Raw genomic sequence first — 21,061 nt, 5'->3', positions numbered from 1 at the left:
GAGGAGTTAAACAGGTATTTTGCATCAGCGAAAGATACTTTGAACATCCCATTAATACTAAAGAATATGGGGGAGAAATTAAATACCATCACCATCACTAAAGTAGTATTAGACAAACTAATGGGGCTAAAGGGAGCTAAGTCCCTGATGGCTTGCATCCTAGGATCCTAAAAGTAGCTATAGAGATAGTGGATGCATTGGTTGTAATTTTTCAAAAATCCTTGGATTCTTAAGAAGTACCAGAAGATTGGAAAACTGCTAATGTGACACCTTCTATTCAAAGCTGTAACTATAAGTCGATTAACCCAACATCTATTTTTTTCTAAAAAATATTTTTATTGGTATTAGTCATTTACTGTTGGAAAAATGTTGGAGGCAATTATTAAGGAAGTAATAGTACCACATTTTGAAAATTATAATCCAACTAAGCAGAGTCAGAATGGCTTCAAGAAAGGGAAATTCCAGTGGCGGCCATGATCTGATTGATCGCACACGAGATGGCTCCTGCCTGGAGCTGTCGATTTTGCTCCTTTTTACCCCGATTAATGGGGAATTTTGTGTGAGCTGAGTGGAGGGTGAATTTTGAGTGCCGGGAATATTATTTCTTGATGTTGGAGGAGGTGAATTACTTTGTCAAGAAGCACAGGTTGGGGAGGGATGAGTACGGGACTTTTGGTGCGCCTGTTTGAGAGATTTGTACCTTGCGTACCTTTTTGTACATTTTGTACAGTTCATGATTGGTTATGTTTGCAGTTGTGCGGGTTCTTTGGGGCAATTGATCATTTTGTTCATGGGGGCTTCTTTGGTGTTTTGTTTCCACTTGTTAGGGGTACGGGACATGGAGGGAGGGGACATGGTGGTGGGTCCAAGAGGGGATGTGGCGGTGCAAGGGAATGGGGGGGGATGGATAGATTGGGTAGGGTCCTTTGTCTGGACCTCAGGTCGGAGTCACCATGCTAGCAGGATATGCTAGTGAAGGGAAGCAGAGTGGGGGTGGGGGCTGTGGTGGTTAGCCTGAGTTTGGGGGTGGGTTGGCGATGCAGTCGGTTGAGTTTGGATGAGCACAGAGGGGGCGGGCATTTTAGGTGGGCCCGATTTCATGAGGGGATGGAGGTTTGGGCGGGGTCCGGGCTGGGTGATGGCGGACCTTAGTAGAGGGGGAGAGCAGAAACCCCCGTTGAGGATTGTAACATGGAATGTGCTTGGGTTAAATGGTCCGATCAAACGGTACCAGGTGTTCGCGCACCTTAAGAGTTTGAAGCTGGAGGTGATATTCCTGCAGGAGTCACATTACAGGCAAAGGATCAGATGCAGCTAAAGAAAGGTTGGGGAGTTTAAAAGATGGGACACCCTGCCTTTAACATTGGCAGGGGGAGTACAGGTGGTAAAGATGAATGTGTTTCCAAGGTTCTTGTTTATTTTTCAATCCCTCCCCATTTTCCTTCCCAAGGCTTTTTTCAGAAGGGTGGGCAAACTGATTGCAGAGTTGGACAGGCAAACACAGAGGGTTAGTAAAATTGGACAAACTGTCTGTACTGTGTTTATGTTTTGGTGCCAAGATGACGTGTTTTAGTGTGTGGAATAAAATGTTGGTTTGGGTTTTTTTAATTAAAGAGAAATCATGTCTGACTAATTTCTGAGTCTTTCCAGGAAGTCACAACTAGAGTGAATAGAAGGGAAGCAGTAAATGTGTTGTATTTGGATTTCCAGAAGGCGTTCGACAAGGTACTTCACAAAAGATTAAGTCATAAGATAAGAGCCCATGGTGTTGGAGGTAGTATATTGGCATGGATAGAGAATTGGCTAATGGCCGGAAACAGCAAGTGGGAATAAGGGGTTCTTTTTCAGGTTGGTGACCTGTAACCAGTGAGGTTCCCCACAAGGATCAGTGCTGGGACCCCAACTGTTTATAATATATACTGATAATTTGAAGGAAGGAAGCAAATGCACTGTTGCCAAATTTGCAGATGACAAAAATAGGTGGAAAGGCAAGTTGCAAGAGGGATACAAATAGTTTGTACAGAGATATTGGTAGGTTAAGTAAGTGGGCAGAAAATTGGCAAATGGAGTATAATGTGGGAAAATGTGAAGTTTTTCATTTTGGAAGGGAGAACAAAAGAACAGAATATTATTTAAATGGAGAAACACTGCAGAAAGCTGCAACACAAAGGGACTCGGGGATACGCGTGCACCAAACACTAAAAGCTAGCACACAGGTGCAGCAGGTAATCAGGAAGGCTGATGGAATGTTGGCCCTTATTTCAAGGGGGTTGGAATATAAGAGTAGGGAGGTCTTGCGGCAACAAGGTATTGGAGGGGCCACATCTGGAGTACTGTGAGCAGTTTTGGTTCCCTTAAAGACATATATTATTTCATGGGAGGCTGTTCAGAGAACGTTCACTAGGATGATCCCTGGTATGGAGGGATTGTCTTATGATCTTATGCGCAAAGGTTAAACAGGTTGGGACTCTATTCATTGGAATTTAGAAGAATGAGAGACAATCTCATTGAAACATATAGGATTCTCAAAGGGCTTGGCAAGGTAAATGCTGAGAGAATGTTTCTCTTCATGGGAGAGTCTAGGACCATGGCAGAGTCTCAGAATAAAGGGGTGCATATTTAAGACGGAGATGAGGAATTTCTTCTCCTCAGAGGGTTGAGAGTCTTTGGAACTCTTTGCCACAGAGAGCTGTGGCGGCAGAGACATTGTGTCTATTTAAGGCTGAGATAGATAGATTTGTGATCATTAATGGAATCTAGCGTTACGGGAAAAGAGCAGACGTGAGGAATGTCAGATCAGCCATGATCCTATTGAATGGCAGAGCATACTCGAGGAGCAAAACAGCCTATTCCAATTTCTTTTCTTTTTGATTCTCTTAAAATTTATTATGTTTACACAAATACAATTATATTTCAGATAAAAGGATCCAAGAAGGATCTTGCTTAACCACTTCCTTACCTTGCAGGTCAGCTGTTGGGGAGAGAGAGGGAGCCAGGACCTTGGAAACAGCGCGGGAGTTTCAAAAAGCGCGGGAGCTGCGAGGCAGAGGGGACAGTTTAAAAGGGCGCGCTGTGGGTGAGGTAAGTACTGCTTAACCACTTCCTTACCTTGCAGGTCAGCTGTTCGGGAGAGAGAGGGAGCCAGGACCTTGGAAACAGCGCGGGAGTTTCAAAAAGCGCGGGAGCTGCGAGGCAGAGGGGACAGTTTAAAAGGGCGCGCTGTGGGTGAGGTAAGTACTGCTTAACCACTTCCTTACCTTGCAGGTCAGCTGTTTGGGACAGAGATCAGTTTTGGGAGCAGGCCTATTGGCTGACTGTAAATCAGGAAGGATACAAAGGGTGTGGCTGAAGTGCCTTTAGAAACAGAGTGCTGAAGGCAAACAGAGTGTATCTGAGTTTGGGTAAGGCTGAGTTCGGGTAAGAGGGGAGTGACAAAAAAAAAAAATCAAGTTAATTAAGTAAAGTAATTAACTAGTTAAGGGAATTTGGTGCTCACCTGAAGGAGGTGCAGAGAAGCAGACCTGTGAGGGAGTCTCTGGAGCAATTGCATCACAGCCAGCAGGTAAGTGATTGGCTTGTAACTGGTAAGTGATTTCTCTCTCTTTGACTTTCTCCTAGCTGTGTAGTGTAGTTCAAACTTAACTTCAGGTTTAAGTCATGGCAGGAGAGCTCAGACCCGTGTCATGCTCCTCTTGTGAGATGTGGCAAGTCAGGGACCCTTCTGGTGTCCCTGACTCCTTCATCTGCAAGAAGTGTGTCCAACTGCAGCTCCTGTTAGACCGCTTGACGGCTCTGGAGCTGCGGATGGACTCACTTTGGAGCATCCGCGATGCTGAGGAAGTTGTGGAAAGCACATTCAGTGAGTTGGTCACACCGCAGATTAAAATTACTGAGGCAGATAGGGAAAGGGTGACCAACAGACAGAGGAAGAGTAGGAAGGCAGTGCAGGGATCCCCTGCGGTCATCTCCCTCCAAAACAGATTTACCGTTTTGGAAACTGTTGGGGGAGATGGCTCACCAGGGGAAGGTGGCAGCAGCCAGGTTCATGGCACCGTGGCTGGCTCTGCTGCACAGAAGGGTGGGAAAAAGAGTGGCAGAGCTATAGTGATAGGGGATTCAATTGTAAGGGGAATAGACAGGCGTTTCTGCGGACGCAAACGAGAATCCAGGTTGGTATGTTGCCTCCCTGGTGCAAGGGTCAAGGATGTCTCGGAGCGGCTGCAGGGCATTCTGGAGGGGGAGGGTGAACAGCCAGCTGTCGTGGTGCATATAGGCACCAACGATATAGGTAAAAAACGGGATGTGGTCCTACAAGCTGAATTTAGGGAGTTAGGAGTTAAACTAAAAAGTAGGACCTCAAAGGTAGTAATCTCAGGATTGCTACCAGTGCCACGTGATAGTCAGAGTAGGAATGACAGGATAGCTAGGATGAATACGTGGCTTGAGAGATGGTGCAAGAGGGAGGGTTTCAAATTCCTGGGACATTGGGACCGGTTCTGGGGGAGGTGGCACCTGTACAAATCGGACGGTCTGCATCTGGGTGGGACCGGAACCAATGTTCTCGGGGGGGTGTTTGCTAGTGCAGTTGGGGAGGGTTTAAACTAATGTGCCAGGGGGATGGGAACCGATGTAGGAAGTCAGTGGGGACAGAAACAAAAGGCAGGAAGGGAGAGTATGTAAAGCATGACCAGAGAAAGCAGGGCAGAGAGCAAGGAAGGTCTACATTAAACTGCATTTATTTCAATGCAAGGGGCCTGACGGGCAAAGCGGATGAACTCAGGGCATGGACGGGCACATGGGACTGGGATATTATAGCTATGACTGAAACATGGCTAAGGGAGGGGCAGGACTGGCAGCTCAATGTTCCGGGGTACAGATGCTATAGAAAGGATAGAACAGGAGGTAAGAGAGGAGGGGGAGTGGCGTTTTTGATTAGGGAGAACATCACGGCAGTACTTAGAGGGGATATATCCGAGGGTTCGCCCACTGAGTCTATATGGGTGGAACTGAAAAATAAGAAGGGAGAGATCACCTTGGTAGGACTGTACTACAGGCCCCCAAATAGTCAGCGGGAAATTGAGGAGCAAATATGTAAGGAGATTACAGATAGCTGCAAGAATAATAGGGTGGTAGTAGTAGGGGACTTTAACTTTCCCAACATTGACTGGGACAGCCATAGCATTAGGGGCTTGGATGGAGGGAAATTTGTTGAGTGTATTCAGGAGGAATTTCTCATTCAGTATGTGGATGGACCGACTAGAGAGGGGGCAAAACTTGACCTCGTCTTGGGAAATAAGGAAGGGCAAGTGACAGAAGTGCTAGTGAGGGATCACTTTGGGACAAGTGACCATAATTCCATTAGTTTTAAGATAGCTATGGAGAATGATAGGTCTGGCCCAAGAGTTAAAATTCTTAATTGGGGCAAGGCCAATTTTGATGGTATCAGACAGGAACTTGCAGAGGTAGATTGGGGGAGACTGTTGGCAGGCAAAGGGACGGCTGGTAAATGGGAGGCTTTTAAAAATGTGTTAACCAGGGTGCAGGGTAAGCACATTCCCTTTAGAGTGAAGGGCAAGGCTGGTAGAAGTAGGGAACCCTGGATGACTCGAGATATTGAGACTCTGGTCAAAAAGAAGAAGGAGGCATATGACGTACATAAGCAACTGGGATCAAGTGGATCCCTTGAAGAGTATAGAGATTGTCGAAATAGAGTTAAGAGGGAAATCAGGAGGGCAAAAAGGGGACATGAAATTGCTTTGGCAAATAATGCAAGGGAGAATCCAAAGAGATTCTACAGATACATAAAGGGGAAAAGAGTAACTAGGGACAGAGTAGGGCCTCTTAAGGATCAACAAGGGCATCTATGTGCAGAGCCACAAGAGTTGGGTGAGATCCTGAATGAATATTTCTCATCGGTATTCACGGTGGAGAAAGGCATGGATGTTAGGAAACTAAGGGAAATAAATAGTGATGTCTTGAGAAGTGTGCATATTACAGAGGAGGAGGTGCTGGAAGTCTTAAAGCGCATCAAGGTAGATAAATCCCCGGGACCTGATGAAATGTATCCCAGGATGTTGTGGGAGGCTAGGGAGGAAATTGCGGGTCCCCTAACCGAGATATTTGAATCATCGGCAGCCACAGGTGAGGTGCCTGAAGATTGGAGAGTGGCGAATGTTGTGCCCTTGTTTAAGAAGGGCAGCAGGGAAAAGCCTGGGAACTACAGACCGGTGAGCCTAACGTCTGTAGTAGGTAAGTTGCTAGAAGGTATTCTGAGAGACAGGATCTACAAGCATTTAGAGAGGCAAGGACTGATTCGGGGCAGTCAGCATGGCTTTGTGCGTGGAAAATCATGTCTCACAAATTTGATTGAGTTTTTTGAGGGAGTGACCAAGAAGGTAGATGAGGGTAGTGCAGTAGACGTTGTCTACATGGACTTTAGCAAAGCCTTTGACAAGGTACCGCATGGTAGGTTGTTGCAGAAGGTTAAAGCTCACGGGATCCAGGGTGAGGTTGCCAATTGGATTCAAAATTGGCTGGACGACAGAAGGCAGAGGGTGGTTGTAGAGGGTTGTTTTTCAAACTGGAGGCCTGTGACCAGTGGTGTGCCTCAGGGATCGGTGCTGGGTCCACTGTTATTTGTGATTTATATTAATGATTTGGATGAGAATTTAGGAGGCATGGTTAGTAAGTTTGCAGATGACACCAAGATTGGTGGCACAGTGGATAGTGAAGAAGGTTATCTAGGATTGCAACGGGATCTTGATCAATTAGGCCAGTGGGCCGACGAATGGCAGATGGAGTTTAATTTAGATAAATGTGAGGTGATGCATTTTGGCAGATCGAATCAGGCCAGGACCTACTCAGTTAATGGTATGGCGTTGGGGAGAGTTATAGAACAAAGAGATCTAGGAGTACAGGTTCATAGCTCCTTGAAGGTGGAGTCGCAGGTGGACAGGGTGGTGAAGAAGGCATTCGGCATGCTTGGTTTCATTGGTCAGAACATTGAATATAGGAGTTGGGACGTCTTGTTGAAGTTGTACAAGACATTGGTACGGCCACACTTGGAATACTGTGTGCAGTTCTGGTCACCCTATTATAGAAAGGATATTATTAAACTAGAAAGAGTGCAGAAAAGATTTACTAGGATGTTGCCGGGACTTGATGGTTTCAGTTATAAGGAGAGGCTGGATAGACTGGGACTTTTTTCCCTGGAGCGTAGGAGGCTTAGGGGTGATCTTATAGAGGTCTATAAAATAATGAGGGGCATAGATAAGGTAGATAGTCAACATCTTTTCCCAAAGGTAGGGGAGTCTAAAACTAGAGGGCATAGGTTTAAGGTGAGAGGGGAGAGATTCAGAAGGGCCCAGAGGGGCAATTTCTTCACTCAGAGGGTAGTGAGTGTCTGGAATGGGCTGCCAGAGGTAGTAGTAGAAGCGGGTACAATTGTGTCTTTCAAAAAGCATTTAGATGGTTACATGGGTAAGATGGGTATAGAGGGTTATGGGCCAAGTGCGGGCAACTGGGACTAGCTTAATGGTAAAAAACTGGGCGGCATGGACTGGTTGGGCCGAAGGGCCTGTTTCCATGCTGTAAACTTCTATGATTCTATGATTCTAAGGCAGGTTGTACAGGAGTACATGTACAGCCAATCCCATATGAAACTAACTGTTTTGATCAGTTTCGGGTAAAATCCACAGGGGACATACGATGGGAGAAACACACATACAATATGCACATTACAAAAGCCAAACAAACTATGAACAACCCAAATTACATTTGCAGTCTCTGCCGTTCCTTTAACAGCCCTTCCTCTGGGCCTCTGCATATCTCCGGTCCACCTGCAGGATTTCCTCCACTAGCCTTTCTATCGCCACCCGCTCCGCCTTTTCCCCGTGTGGCCGAATCGAAATAAACTCTCCCCTGACCACTGCTTTCAGTGCCACCCAGACCGTACTTGCCGAAACCTCCCCGTGTCATTAATCTCAACATCCCACATCCAACCTCCATTGCAGCCCCCCCCCCCCCCCCCCGCCCCGCCCCGCTCAATCGTAAATCCACCCTGTGCGGGGCATGGTCCGACACCACTATTGCCAAATATTCCCCAGTTCCCGCCTCATAAATTCCACGTCGTCCCAGTTCGGGGAATAGATGTTTACTAACACCACTGGCTTCCCCTCCAATTTCCCACTCGCCATAATGTACCACCCCCAGAGTCCACCACTATATTTCCCACCTCAAACGCCACCCCCCTCGTTTTAAAATCCAACCCTGAATGAACCACTTGCCCAATCCATTCCTTCCTCAGCCCAATCTAGTCTCCCACCTTCAGGTGTGTCGCTTGTAGGATGGCCACATCCGCCTTCAATCGCTTTAAAGTGTGCTAACACATGGGCCCTCTCGACTGGCCCATTCAATCCTCGCACGTTCCACGTGACCAGCCTGGTCTGGGGGCTCCCTGCCAATCAACCATGGCCCCTTTGGGCGAGCCTCTGGCCTGTGTCCCACACCTCCCTAGGCCCGCCCTCGGGCATGCACCGTCACCGATCCTCCTCCCCATACATTTTAAATACCCTTGCCCGGTCACTCACCCCCCACCAGCAACAACCCTTGCCCCACTGACCCTCCCACTGACCTTCCACTCACCCCCCATTGCGCTTCTGTGAACTAGCCCAACCAGTTAGCCTGGCGGCCCCCACCCATGGCACCTATTCCCCTCCCACCAACTCAAGCATTAGTGCAAACAAAACAAAAACAACCCCTCCCCAAACCCAAAGGAGCCAACCCACCATCCCTTAACAAAGGACAAAGAACAAACCTGAAGCCGAAAAACGTAAAAATGGCCCCAAACAGAACAAACCTGAAGCTGAAAAAGGAAGAAATGGCCCCAAACATATGTTAATAGCAACATCATAACAGCATCTCCACCAAAGTTCAAAGTCCACCTTCTCCTGCCAATCCATCGTCTCTGACAAATTCTGCTGCCTCCTCCGCCGAGCCAAAGTACAATTCCCGGCCTTCGGAGGTCACCCACAGATGCGCCGGGTGCAGTAGCCCAAACTTCACCCCCTTCTTGTAGAGGGCTGCCTTGACCTTGTTGAAGCTCACTCTATTCTTGGCCAACTCTGCATCCAGGTCCTGGTGTACTCTAGCTTCACTGCCCTCCAGGAGCAGCGCCTTGTCTGCCTGGCCCACCTTAAGAATTCGCTCCCTGTCCAGGAACTGGTGCAGCCGCACCACTAATCGCCCTCGGTGGCTCGCTCCCCTGGGCTTCCTCATTAGCGCCCTGTGCGTTCGATCCACCTCCAACTGCCGTGAAAACGCACCTCCTCCGAGCAGCTTCTCCAGCATCTTCCCCACATACACACCAGCATCGGCTCCTTCACTCGCCTCCGGCAGACCAACAATCCTTATATTCTGCCTGCATGACCGGTTCTCAAGGTCCTCTACCTTCTCCTGAAGCTGCTTCTGCTGATCGCGCATCAGCCCAGCTCTGCTGCCATCGAGGCAAACTGCTCTTCGTGTTCCCATACCACCTCCTCCATCTTCTGGATTGCCTGACCCTGGGCCGCCAGCTTCGTTTCCATGCAGTCAACCACCGCCCTGATCGAATCCACTAACCGGGCCAGGTCCTCCAGACTCTTCCTCACATTGCTGGGTGAACTTCTCATTCAGGAAGCTCACCAGCTGGTCCATCGACCACCGAGCCGACAGGGTTGCACTCTGCTCCTCCCCCATCTCCATGTGCGTTGCAGGCGCCGCACCAACTCCAACCGACTGCTTCCCTCTTTTCCGGCTGATTCTGGCCCTCCGCTCCATACACCAGAGGGTCAATCTCTTCCTCTCACTCTCCAGCACCTTTTTTCCGCCTTCCACCTGTTAACCGGTGAAAAGGTCCGAAAAAACCGCCACGAGTGGGAGCCACCAAATGTGCGACCACTCACTCCATGGTCGCCACCGGAAATCCCTATTCCTATTTCTTATGGTCTTAATCCTGAGATCACTAGCTCAGAGGTCCTACTTCCTAACTCCGTACTTGCTGCTTTTAGGACCTCATCTTTTTTTTAAACCTGTGTCATTTGTACCAATGTGTGCCACGGCCACAGGCTGTTCACTCTCCGCTTCCAGAATGTCCTGTAGTGGCTCCAAGAAATCCTTGACCCCAGCACCAGGGAGGCAACATACCATCCTGGAGTCTTGTTTGTGACCACAGAAACACCCATCTATTGCCCTTATAATTGAATCCCCTATAACGATTGCCTTTCCACACTTCTTACTCTTAGTTTGTGTGGCAGAGCTAACTGTGGTGCAATGAATTTGGCTGCTGGTGCTTTCCCCGGACAGGCCACTACCCCCCAACAATATCCGAAGTGGTATAATCTGTTTAACAGGGGAATGGCAAGATTTCTGCACTGCCTGCAGAATCCTCTTGCTCTGCCTGGTGGTCACCTACTCCTTTCCTGCCTGTGGAGTCTGAGCCTGCAGTGGACCACCTCTCTAAACGTGTTGTCCACAATACTCTCTGCCTCATGGATGTCCCCAGCCATCGCTCCATCTCAGAAGCCAAAACTTCCAGGAGCTGCAGCTGGAAACACTTCTTGCACGCATGCTGGTCGTGGGCTTGGAAATGTGTCTGGCTTACCACTTACAGCAGGAGCACACCGCAGCCTAGAGCGCTCTGGTCATTACTTACCCCTTTAAATTAGACGTTTAGAAAGATACTTAAAATCAAATAATATTATTCTAGGGTCCTTCTTCCCTGGTCCTCATTAGTACAGAACATAGCCAAGCGACAAAATGACGAAATACTTACCCTGAATGTCCTCGCCCAATCAGCTGTTTCCACTTTCCCTACGTCACCTTTGAATCCTGACATCACCTCAGCAAGCTCAGAACTCCAAGCCAACTCTCCGCTCTCAGTCTCGCTCTTTCGCACACTTTTTTCTCCCAGGCTCTACTCTCTAACCTGATCTTAAGTTGTCTACTAAATTACCTTATTTCACTTTGATTTGATCCAACTTTACTTCCCTATTGCTAGTGTACCTTCCTGAAATTCAAGGAGCTACTTCTTTATAAATGATCCGTTTTTCTAGCTAAAGCTATTTAAATGCAATTCCTAAAAGCAGCTTCTTACAAACCAATGAATTTACTGTTTTCCTGAGATTGTTTTTCAAACTCAGCTCTCTGCTTCAGTAGAGCTTTCCCTCACAGGTCTGGCTGTCCTCGCTCCCAGAAGGGGAGTATCTTCACTCCCCCAAGCCGAGTCAAAGGGCTTTAGATTTGACATTGAAATGTAGGATCATGTCTGCCTACAGTAGGGGCAGCATGGTGATGCAGTGGTTGGCACTGCTGCCTACAGCGCTGAGGACCCGGGTTCGATCTCAGTCCCGGGTGACTGTCCATGTGGGGTTTGTACATTTTCCCCGTGTCTGCGTGGGTCTCACACCCAAAGACCCAAAGATGTGCAGGTCAAGTGGATTGGCCATGCTAAATTGCCCCTTAATTGGAAAAAAATAATTAGGTACTCTTATTTTTTTTTTAAATGTCTGCCTTCAGTTTACATTTGTTTGGGACCTGGAATCTTTGAAGGTAAACCAGAGGAAAGCGCTGCTTTATTGTTAATAGGGTGCTACCAATAAAACTCTCAGGTCATTATTTGAAAGTTAAGTATAATCGATTATATTACAATATGGTTTCCCTCTTCAGCAATGCAATTTACATTCTGCAGCTTCTGTCAGTCAATAAAGGACAAGTTTGGCCAGAAACATTCATTTTATTTTGTGAAGTGCAAAACTAAGATTCTTGTTCCGTTAATTTATCCAAGGTAGGCACTGTGCGAGAAGATTATACCCTCTCCTTCTCCTTAAACAACAGAGCCAAAATTTAATTTTCCATTTAAAATGAAAAACACTTGGAAAAATAGAGTGCCTTTCATGAGCTCAAGAAGTACCAAAGCACTTTCCAGCCAATTAAGCATTTTTGAAGTGTCATTGCTGTTGCAATGGAAGAAATATAGCAGCCAATTTATGCACAGCATAAAAACACAAGTTTCTACTTTCAAACATCAACGGTTGTAAACAGAACTACAGGAGATAAAAGTGAGAGACTCGGGACTCCTGGGTTGAGAGTTGTCAAGGACTGGCAGGTTACAGATAACGATGTTGCTTACTCCACCATGAGCCTGCCTCGACCAATCCTTCATTGCTTCAACCAGTGATCCTTTTATCAGTTCACTTCAGAAATATTTGAATAATGTTCTCTGGACCCACAAGATAAGTTTCCTCTGTGATCTCTGGAGAGTTTGTATTTCCTTAAGGTTTGGTTCTAGAACTGTACTCTGAAAGCTAGCTTGGAAACAGGACGCCAAAAGCACATGCCACCTCCATACCAGTCAATTTTAAACAGAGTTCAAATCCTTTGGATTTATGATTGGTTGGGAAGTCTGGAGATTCCCATAGCCGAATAATAATAATCTTTATTATTGTCACAAGTAAGCTTACATTAACACTGCAATGAAGTTGCTGTGAAAATCCCCTAGTTGCCACACTACGGCGCCTATTCGGGTACACGGAGGGAGAATTCAAAATGTCTAATTCACCTAATAAGCATGTCTTTCGGGACTTGTGGGAGGAAACCAGAGCACCCGGAGGAAACTCATGCAGACATGGGGAGAACGTGCAGACTACGCACAGCCAGTGATCCAAGTGGGAATCGAACTCAGGACCCTGGCACTGTGAAGCAACAGTGCTAACCACTGTGCTACCGTGCCGCCCAATCAGCATTATCCTGAAAACTGGCAATGGGATTGTCCGAATTGGGAGAGGAACTGCTGGACGTAAAGTCCATCCAGATCACCTTCTGCCATCCTGAAAGTCACATGATACAACAATAGTGGAATTGTTGACTGATTGCAGAAATTAACTTCGGATCAATTAGCGCAAAACAGTTCCATACACGAGGTAAGACAACCCCCACTGGAGAGCTTTGGGGACAATCGGGTCACGGTCACCTGCTCCTCCCAAGCATTCGTCATCACCATACGTCATGTTGCAGATTAACCGTGTACAAAATACTTTCAGAAATTTAATTTGCATTTGAATGAATAAGTACCATCTGTTGTGAATTCAGTGTTTTTAGTGTTTCCTCACAAACAGCCTTGTAGCTGAACTAGGGCACTTTAAGAGAATGATCACATGACATCATCGGCAGTTTGCACTGGCAAACAGGCAGTCTAACTTCACAGCCTCTAGTGTTAACATCTTCTAAATAAAGCTCTATGTTTTGGTTGAACCATCAAAGCCTGCAGACCCAACCTTGAATCCACCACATAAAAATTGGTGACGTGGTAGGCGAACAGCATTTGTAGGCACCCAAATAATAAATAATTGAAATTGTCGCAACGTGAAAATTCAATCTTGAATCCACCAGGCTATCTGCTCCCACTATCTCCCTCGGGAGCCTTTTCCATAACGGACCCATTACGCTCACTAAAATATTGTTTCCTCGGATTACTTTTGAATTAACCCCCTTCAAGTGTGGGCTGTTCCTTCTGGTCCTACTGCTTGCCATGGTTGACCTTATCTAGTCCACTTACAAACCGAAAAACAAAATCATATCACATCTCAACCTGGCTATTTCCACACCCTTCTCACAATCCAGCATTGAGTGAGACTTTCAAGGGGGCAACATAGAATTGCCAGAATGACTAATCAGCCCCGTCTTAACCATAGTCATCCCTAAGGTGAACATGAAATCTTTGAACGGTGGTGAAGCAGCCAAGCGCAACATAAAGAGATCCCGGAGTAGGCACATCACTGAACATGTTTTGTCACCAAGGAGCAAAAAACACAAAAAACTAGCAAATTACTTGTTGCATCAGTGTAACACGAGTTAGTTCTTTTCTTCTTTTTCTCTTGGGATAGGGCGACACTGGCAAGGTTGGATACGCTACCCATCCTATGATACCTGTTCAGGTGTCAGATTGAAACAAAAGACCCCGAGGGGTCTTGACAGGGTGGATGTGGAGTTGATGTTTCCTTTTGTAGGAGAATCTAGAACGAGGGTTAAAACAGAGAGGAGGCAAAGAAATTCACTCAGTAGGCCACTAAGTCTGTGGAACGCTCTTCCTGAAAAAGTAGTGGAAACAGAGTCTTTGAATATTCTTAAGGCAGAGGTGGTTCGAGGTGGTAAGCGAGGGGGTGATCAGCCATGATCTTATTAAATGGCGGAGCAGGCTCATGGGGCTGAATGACCTACTTCTGTTCCTTGTTCGTATGTTCCATAGCCAACAGGATGTGTGTGCAGACCAGAAATTCTTCTGTAAGCAAAGCTTGATCACCAAATGAGCAAGGTGTCCAGAAAGAATTCATCACAGAATGTTGGAGGTCATCGTTCAGCTCATCATATCTTTGCCGGCTCTTTGAAAGAGCTAGCCAATTAATCCCACTATCCTGTTCTTTCCCAGAAGACCTAAACTTTTCCTAATTTAAAGTATTCATCTAATTGCCTTTGATAATGTACTACTGACTGTTTCCATTCATGCAGTGTATTTCAGATCATAACTCACTTCATTCAAAAAGATCCTTAGCATCCCCTGGTTCTTCTGCAAATGATCTTAAAACCCTGACCTCTGGTTATTGGTTATTGATCCTCCTCCCAGTGTAAACCAGTTTCTCCCTAGGTATTTGTGATCAAAACATCTCCATTAAATCTCTCTTTTGATCTTTTCTGCTCCAATTGGAACAATCCCAGTTTTGCCAGTCTGGTGACAAAAACTCTGGTTACTTTTATGCAACTGGTTGGCTGATGTGATGAGGAAACTACATTTTCTAGATGGGTGATTGAAAGGCCTGAAGGGCAATTATAATCCTTTCCTATTCTTACCGAACAAGAAATAGCAATACTGTACGTTACCTGTGTTGCAGCAGCCAGTGAATCTTGGGTGACTCCAGTAAGCTTGCGAATGTATCTGCCATAAAACACAGCAAGAACGGCAAGTGGAGGAATAATGCCCAGGACAAACATGGCCAGCTGAGGCGACACGTAAAACTATTAAAAAATAAAGGGCAAGGGCAAAATGAAGTTAACAACAAACACTATGGTCACTTGTTGACATTCTGAAATATTAAAAATAACGTTAAATCAATTTATCACAAACTGCATTCTGTAAACTGCTAAACATTGGCCGAGTGTGAAAGGTGGGTACAGTGGAAATACAGACAACGCCTCAGCCATTTACATTCGATTCAGTTCCATTTTAACCCCCAGTTACGCTTTCCATTTGAAGATTTAACTGTTAAATACATAATTACATCTTCTATAACTGATAACCAAATTTGTGAATTACTGAATACCCAAAGATGAAACAGAAGACTGATCTGGGACTGAAGCATTTAGAGGACTAGTTTAAACTCGGCCAGGAATTACAATGCTATTATTCAACCAAGATCCTCACCTCAGGTTCCTCCATCCAACAGGTTTTAGACCCCAGCAGGTATCAATTCTACTTAGCATTAGAAATTTAATTATTTTGATAATTTCACAGGTAAATGCACTTTTTGGACTGAGGTTTGAGTCCTGTTTAATTAGCTGATCTCAATGAAGGAAACAGTTGGGGCTCTGCAACTGTTCCAGTGACTCTAGGTTGAGTGGGAGGGAGACAGCAACATTTTCTATCCCCAATTGCCATTCTGTTATCTCTGCTGGAAAGTATGGCTGCGGATATCAAGCAAGAACAGGATGAAGCTTGGCCATTATGCCCTACACCAGAGAATAGCCAATTAAAAGTCATAGTCTGGGACATTGCTGCTGGCATTATGAAACCATCACCAGCCGGATCCCAAATCTTCAGGTGTGATTGGCTGGGCAGGGGAGTGGGAAGAGATATGCAAGCAAGGCATTTAAATTTACCAGAAGCTGCTCAGAACCATTGTAGAGAAACATACGCACTATGCCCCTGTTGCATGCTGTCACATATAACTTTTGGACCCATGGGCATGTCACACAGATACACAAAATCCACAACATCGCACTGTAAAACCAATGACACTCATATAGGTTTAATTCATTCACAGGATGTGGGCATCGCTGGCTCAGCCAGCATTAATTGCCCTTGAAGAGGTGGTTGGGAGCTGGCGCTTGTGTGGCACGAATGTTACTTGCCATTTATCAGTCCAAACCTGGATATTGTCTAGGTTTGGCTGCATTGGGACATGGGCTGCTTCAGTATTCAAGGAGTCACAAATTGGTGCTGAACATCACCAGCAGCAAACATCCCCACTTTTTTTTTTAAATTTAGAGTACCCAATTCATTTAGGTGCAATTTAGCACGGCCAATCCATCTACCCTGCACATCTTTGGGTTGTGAGGGCAAAACCCATGCAAACACAGGGAGAATGTGCAAACTCCACACGGATAGTGACCCAGAGCCGGGATCGAACCTGGGACGTCGGCGCATTGAGGCAGCAGTGCTAACCACTGTGCCACCATGGGCTGGGAATTGAACGTGGGACCCTGGCGCTGTGAAGCAGCCATGCTAACCGCTATGCTACCGTGCTGCCCAAGTAAGAGAATAGATTGATGGGTGGTAATTGGCCGGGTTGGATTTGTCCTCCTTTTTCTTTTTTAATTAGGGGGCAATTTAGCGTGGCTGGGTTGTGGGGGCGAAACCCACACAAACACGGGGAGAATGTGCAAACTCCACACGGACAGTGACCCAGAGCCGGGATTGAACCTGGGACTGCGTCACCGTGCTTCCCCTTGTCCTGCTTTGTGTGTGCAGGATACAAAACCCAAATGACAAACTTCTGGATGGAATTAATATAAAATGGAAATGACAACTATTCTCAGAGCACATGAGAAAGAGAAGGTAGATAAAAATGGGTTTTAAATTGCAAGGGAGATTAATGGCAGAGTTTACCAATGCAAAAATATGACAATGTTTGCTCATCAGCCCTTTCACCAGCTTCACATACCATCATGCCAACACCAGCTGCTGCCTGGCCGATCGCTCTTAGCCCATCTGACAGGTTCTCGGTCACTGAGCGCCCAAGCAGGTCAGCATCGGATGAAAGTCGATTTATAAGTTCTCCTGTGCTGGTTTTATCAAAAAATCCAATCTCCTGGCACAGAATTGAAGAAAATAATTTTGCCCTCAAACATCTGACAATCCGCTGCCCTGTGATGTGTACACAAACAACAAAAGAACATTAGACCGGCCTTACGGATGCAGTCATGGGAAACATCTTGCCCCTTCTTGAATGTAACATTTCAGTCACCTGTCGGTGACCTCCCAGCCAATCCACCACCCCCCAGTTCTGACATGGCTTTATTCGAAATACTTTCCATATTTCAAATTTATGTATGCAAGGGTACTATTGCAGCAAGATTCTGGTCTCTCACATTGCTAAATAAAAACACCTGGATTTATAAAATACTGATGTACCTTCAAGACTCTCTAAAATCATGGGAACTCGCCCAGATTCTGAATTTCCATCCGTTCCTTTATACAATCCTGATGTACCTTCAAGACTTTCTAAAATCGTGGGAACTCACCCAGATTCTGAATTTCCATCCGTTCCTTTGTTCTGCTGTTTAAGAATTTGTTTTTTAATTCTCCCTTTTCTAACCAGCCCTGTGTACATGAGTCACCAGCCCCTTTTAAGATTGATCTTTTTTTCCCCAATTAAGCAGAAATTTAGCATGGCCAATCCACCTACCCTGTACATCATTGGGTTGTGGGGGTGAGGCCCACGCAGACACGGGGAGAATGTGCAACTCCACACAGACAGTGATCCGGGGCCGTGATCGAACACGGGTCCTCGGCGCTGTGAGGCAGCAGTGCGCACCACTGCGCCATCATGCTGCCCGAAAGATTTTGATCTCTTATCTCATCTACTTTGACCTGTGCCTATTTACATTTACCAGACTGGTTTCACATTGATGGCGAAACTGCCATTCACAGGCTATGCCATCATGACACAGTGTTGTAAACTTCTTACCACCGGGTACATAATCTCCCTACAGCAGAGAGCAGCTAAACTAGCCTGAGAGGCTGTCAAAAGAAACTCAAACTTGGTGGTTCTGCTCCAATCCTAAACCTATAGAAGTTCTCTGTAAGAAGCTGGATGTTTTGTAGTGTTTCTGATGCAAAACACCTTCCCACTCAAAAACAACTAGCTCAGTTTGAGCCACGCGTGCTATCATTAAGCCAAGTTGGCACTTTTGAAGATGAAGTCAAAATATTCAAATGATTAATGACATCACATTTTAAACAATTTGTGGCCATTTAAGAGATTTTTTTTTTTTTTTTTTTTAAATAAAAGCTGTATAGTACCTTAATTTTGCTGAAAAAAAACACTGGGGCGTCAGCAATTAAATGATTTTGCATGAAGGGAGCTTAAATTATAAAACCATCCAGTTTTACAAAAAGTACAAATTAGACAAGTTCTTAAGTTACACTAATTTTTCATTATTATACATTTTCTGTAGTTGTACATCCCAAAGTGCATTAAGAGTCATGGATTCAAGACCACACACAAACATAAAAATGCTGGAAACACTCAGCAGGGGTGGCAGCAACAATGAAGAGTGAAAATAGTAATGTTTCAAATCTGTAAGAGGTGGAGAAGGAGGGTTGAAGCAGCTGGAGCATAGTACAAGGTCAGTAATTGGTGGGAGTTAGGAGTGATTGGCGGCACAGAGCATAGTGGTTAGCACAGTTGCTTCACAGCTCCAGGGACCCAGGTTCGATTCCGGCTTGGGTCACGGTCTGTGCAGAGTCTGCACACTCTCCCAGTGTCTGCTTGGGTTTCCTCCGGGTACTCCGGTTTCCTCCCACAGTCCAAAGATGTGCGGGTTAGGTGGATTGGCCATGTTAAATTACCCTTTGTGTCCAAAAAGGTTAAGTGGGGGTTATGGGGATAGGGTAGAGACGTGGGCTCTTTGTAAGGGCCGGTGCAGACTCGATGGGCCGAATGGCCTCCTTCTGCACTGTAAATTCTATGATTTTATGATTACAAAGAGAGTAGGTTACGAGGTAGAGGGAGCATCAATGACAGGAGAATATGCTAGTAGTGGCAAACGGGTAAGATATCAGAATGTGTGAATGAGAGAATAAAGGGACCCCATTAAAAGCAAAATTTAAAGGGTGGCAGTTGGCCAGGTTTGGGGGTTAAAAAAGAATCCAGATGGAGGAGAAAGATTGGCCACGCTAAATTGCCCCTTAATTGGAAAAGAATAAGCATTGGGCCAAGGACGGACATGTGGGCATAAGAACAAGATGTTGAAACAACAGGAAAGTTTTGGTCATGTTTGCGGGCTGAGCAAAGTGGTCCGCAAAATGATCACCCACTCTGCGTTTAGTTTCCCCAATGTATTGGGAGCAGCGAATACAGTAGACCAAATTGGAGGAGGTGTAAGTGAAACATTGCTTCACCTGAAAGGAGTGTTTGGGGTCGTAAATGGTGAGGAGGGAGGAGATGAAGGGGCGGGTTTTTGCATCTTCTGCAATTGCACGGCATGGGGATGAGGAAGTTGGGGGTGATGGAGGTTCAAAGAGAGAGCAGCCCCTGCAGAATGCTGATGGGGAGTGCCGAGGGGAAGATGTGTTTCATGGTAGCATTGTGCTGGAGTTGGTGGAAATGGGGAGGATGACCCTTTGAATGCGGAGGCTGGTGGGGTTGAAAGCGAGGACCCTATCATGGTTATGAGAGGGAGGGGAAGGGGCAAGAACGGAGGTGCTGGAAAAGGGTTGAAGCCGGTTGAGTGCCTTGTCAACCATAAGGGGGGGGGGGTGCTCAGTTAAGAAAAAAGGCAGACATGTCAGACGTGCCATTTTCGAAGGTGGCATCATCGGAACAGATGCGACAGATGTGGAGAAACTGGGAGAATGGGATGGAGTCCTTCCAGGAAGTAGGTGTGAGTACTAGTTGCGGTAGTTGTGGGCTTACAATGAATATTAGTGGTCAGTCTATCAGAGACAGAGATGTGAAGGAATGGGAGAAAAATGTCAGAGGTGGACCATGTGAAGGTGAGAGAGGGTGAAAATTGGGAGCAAAATTGATCCAGGTTCAGACAAAAGCATGAAGCAACACTGATACTACCATCTGATGTAACGGAAAAAGAGTTTCAAGAATGGACAGGAATGAGGAATGTTCCATAGAACCCACGGAAAGACAGAGAGATAGTCCAAAGATATTCCAGTGCAATACCGAGAAAATGCAGAAGTTAGAAATGCCATCTTGGTGTTAAGCCCCAGCTGACCTGTTAGTAAAGAGTTAATGTTCCCTAATTCATACCCCTTATACTGTCCAATACCTCCCTCAGCCCCAAAGGCTCCTCTAGCGCCTGTCACTTTTCTTCCTCCAGCTGCCGAAACACCAGCCCATCCAAAAACCACCCCATGTCCCCTTCTTCACCCCCTGGGTTTGCACTGTACAGCTCCTTACAGCATTCGCCAAAACGTCTCATTGATCCTCCCTGCTCTGTCACCACCTCCCCATGTCTCTGTCCGTATTCGCAATACTTTCCTGGACCTCTGTAGTTGATGTGCTAGCATTCGACTTGCCTTCTCCCCGTACTCGTACTGCAACCCCCTTGCCATATGCAGCTGCCCCACCGCCCTCCCAGTCATCAACCTATCAAATTGTTCCTGCAACTTTTTCGTTCTCGCCAATCCCTCAGTGGTGGGTTCCCTCAGTGGTGGGTACCCTCGAATACTCCCTATCTATTTCTACTATCTTGTTCATTTTTAAAAATATATATTTTATTCAAATTTTTTTGGCCAAACAAAACAATACAAAGGTTTTCCTTTTTACAACAGTAAAACAGTATAAATAACAGTGGCCGTTTTTAACAAATAAATAAATAATATATAAATTAAATGGCAACTGCCCTATCAAAAATAATAACTCTCCAAAATAAAATCCAAACAATCCAATAAACATAGCCTAATGCAAATAATTATACAAAAAACACCCCTGAGGACCCGCCCGGGCCCTCCCGGTAGTGGCTCCCTGGCTCGGTAGTGCCAGCACCCCCCATCCCTGCTACGCTGCAAGAACCC

The 21,061-nt window shown here is 46.0% G+C and overlaps 1 protein-coding gene across 2 annotated transcripts in view; it reads right to left on the bottom strand.

The window, feature by feature from the left end:
- Positions 1–21,061, bottom strand: part of abcb10 (ATP-binding cassette, sub-family B (MDR/TAP), member 10) — a 63,091-nt gene that overhangs the window by 26,282 nt on the left and 15,748 nt on the right. For both annotated transcript variants that reach the window (XM_072507349.1, XM_072507356.1), the window contains 2 exons: positions 16,971–17,173; positions 14,911–15,045 (listed from right to left, as the gene is read on the bottom strand). In XM_072507349.1, coding sequence (XP_072363450.1) covers positions 14,911–15,045; positions 16,971–17,173 — 338 coding nt within the window. The remainder of the gene's footprint in view (positions 1–14,910; positions 15,046–16,970; positions 17,174–21,061) is intronic.

Source organism: Scyliorhinus torazame, chromosome 1, assembly GCF_047496885.1.
Source record: "Scyliorhinus torazame isolate Kashiwa2021f chromosome 1, sScyTor2.1, whole genome shotgun sequence".
Taxonomy (NCBI): domain Eukaryota; kingdom Metazoa; phylum Chordata; class Chondrichthyes; order Carcharhiniformes; family Scyliorhinidae; genus Scyliorhinus; species Scyliorhinus torazame.
The sequence above is the reverse complement of the archived record's forward strand: the minus strand, read 5'-3'. Positions and strand labels throughout refer to the sequence as shown.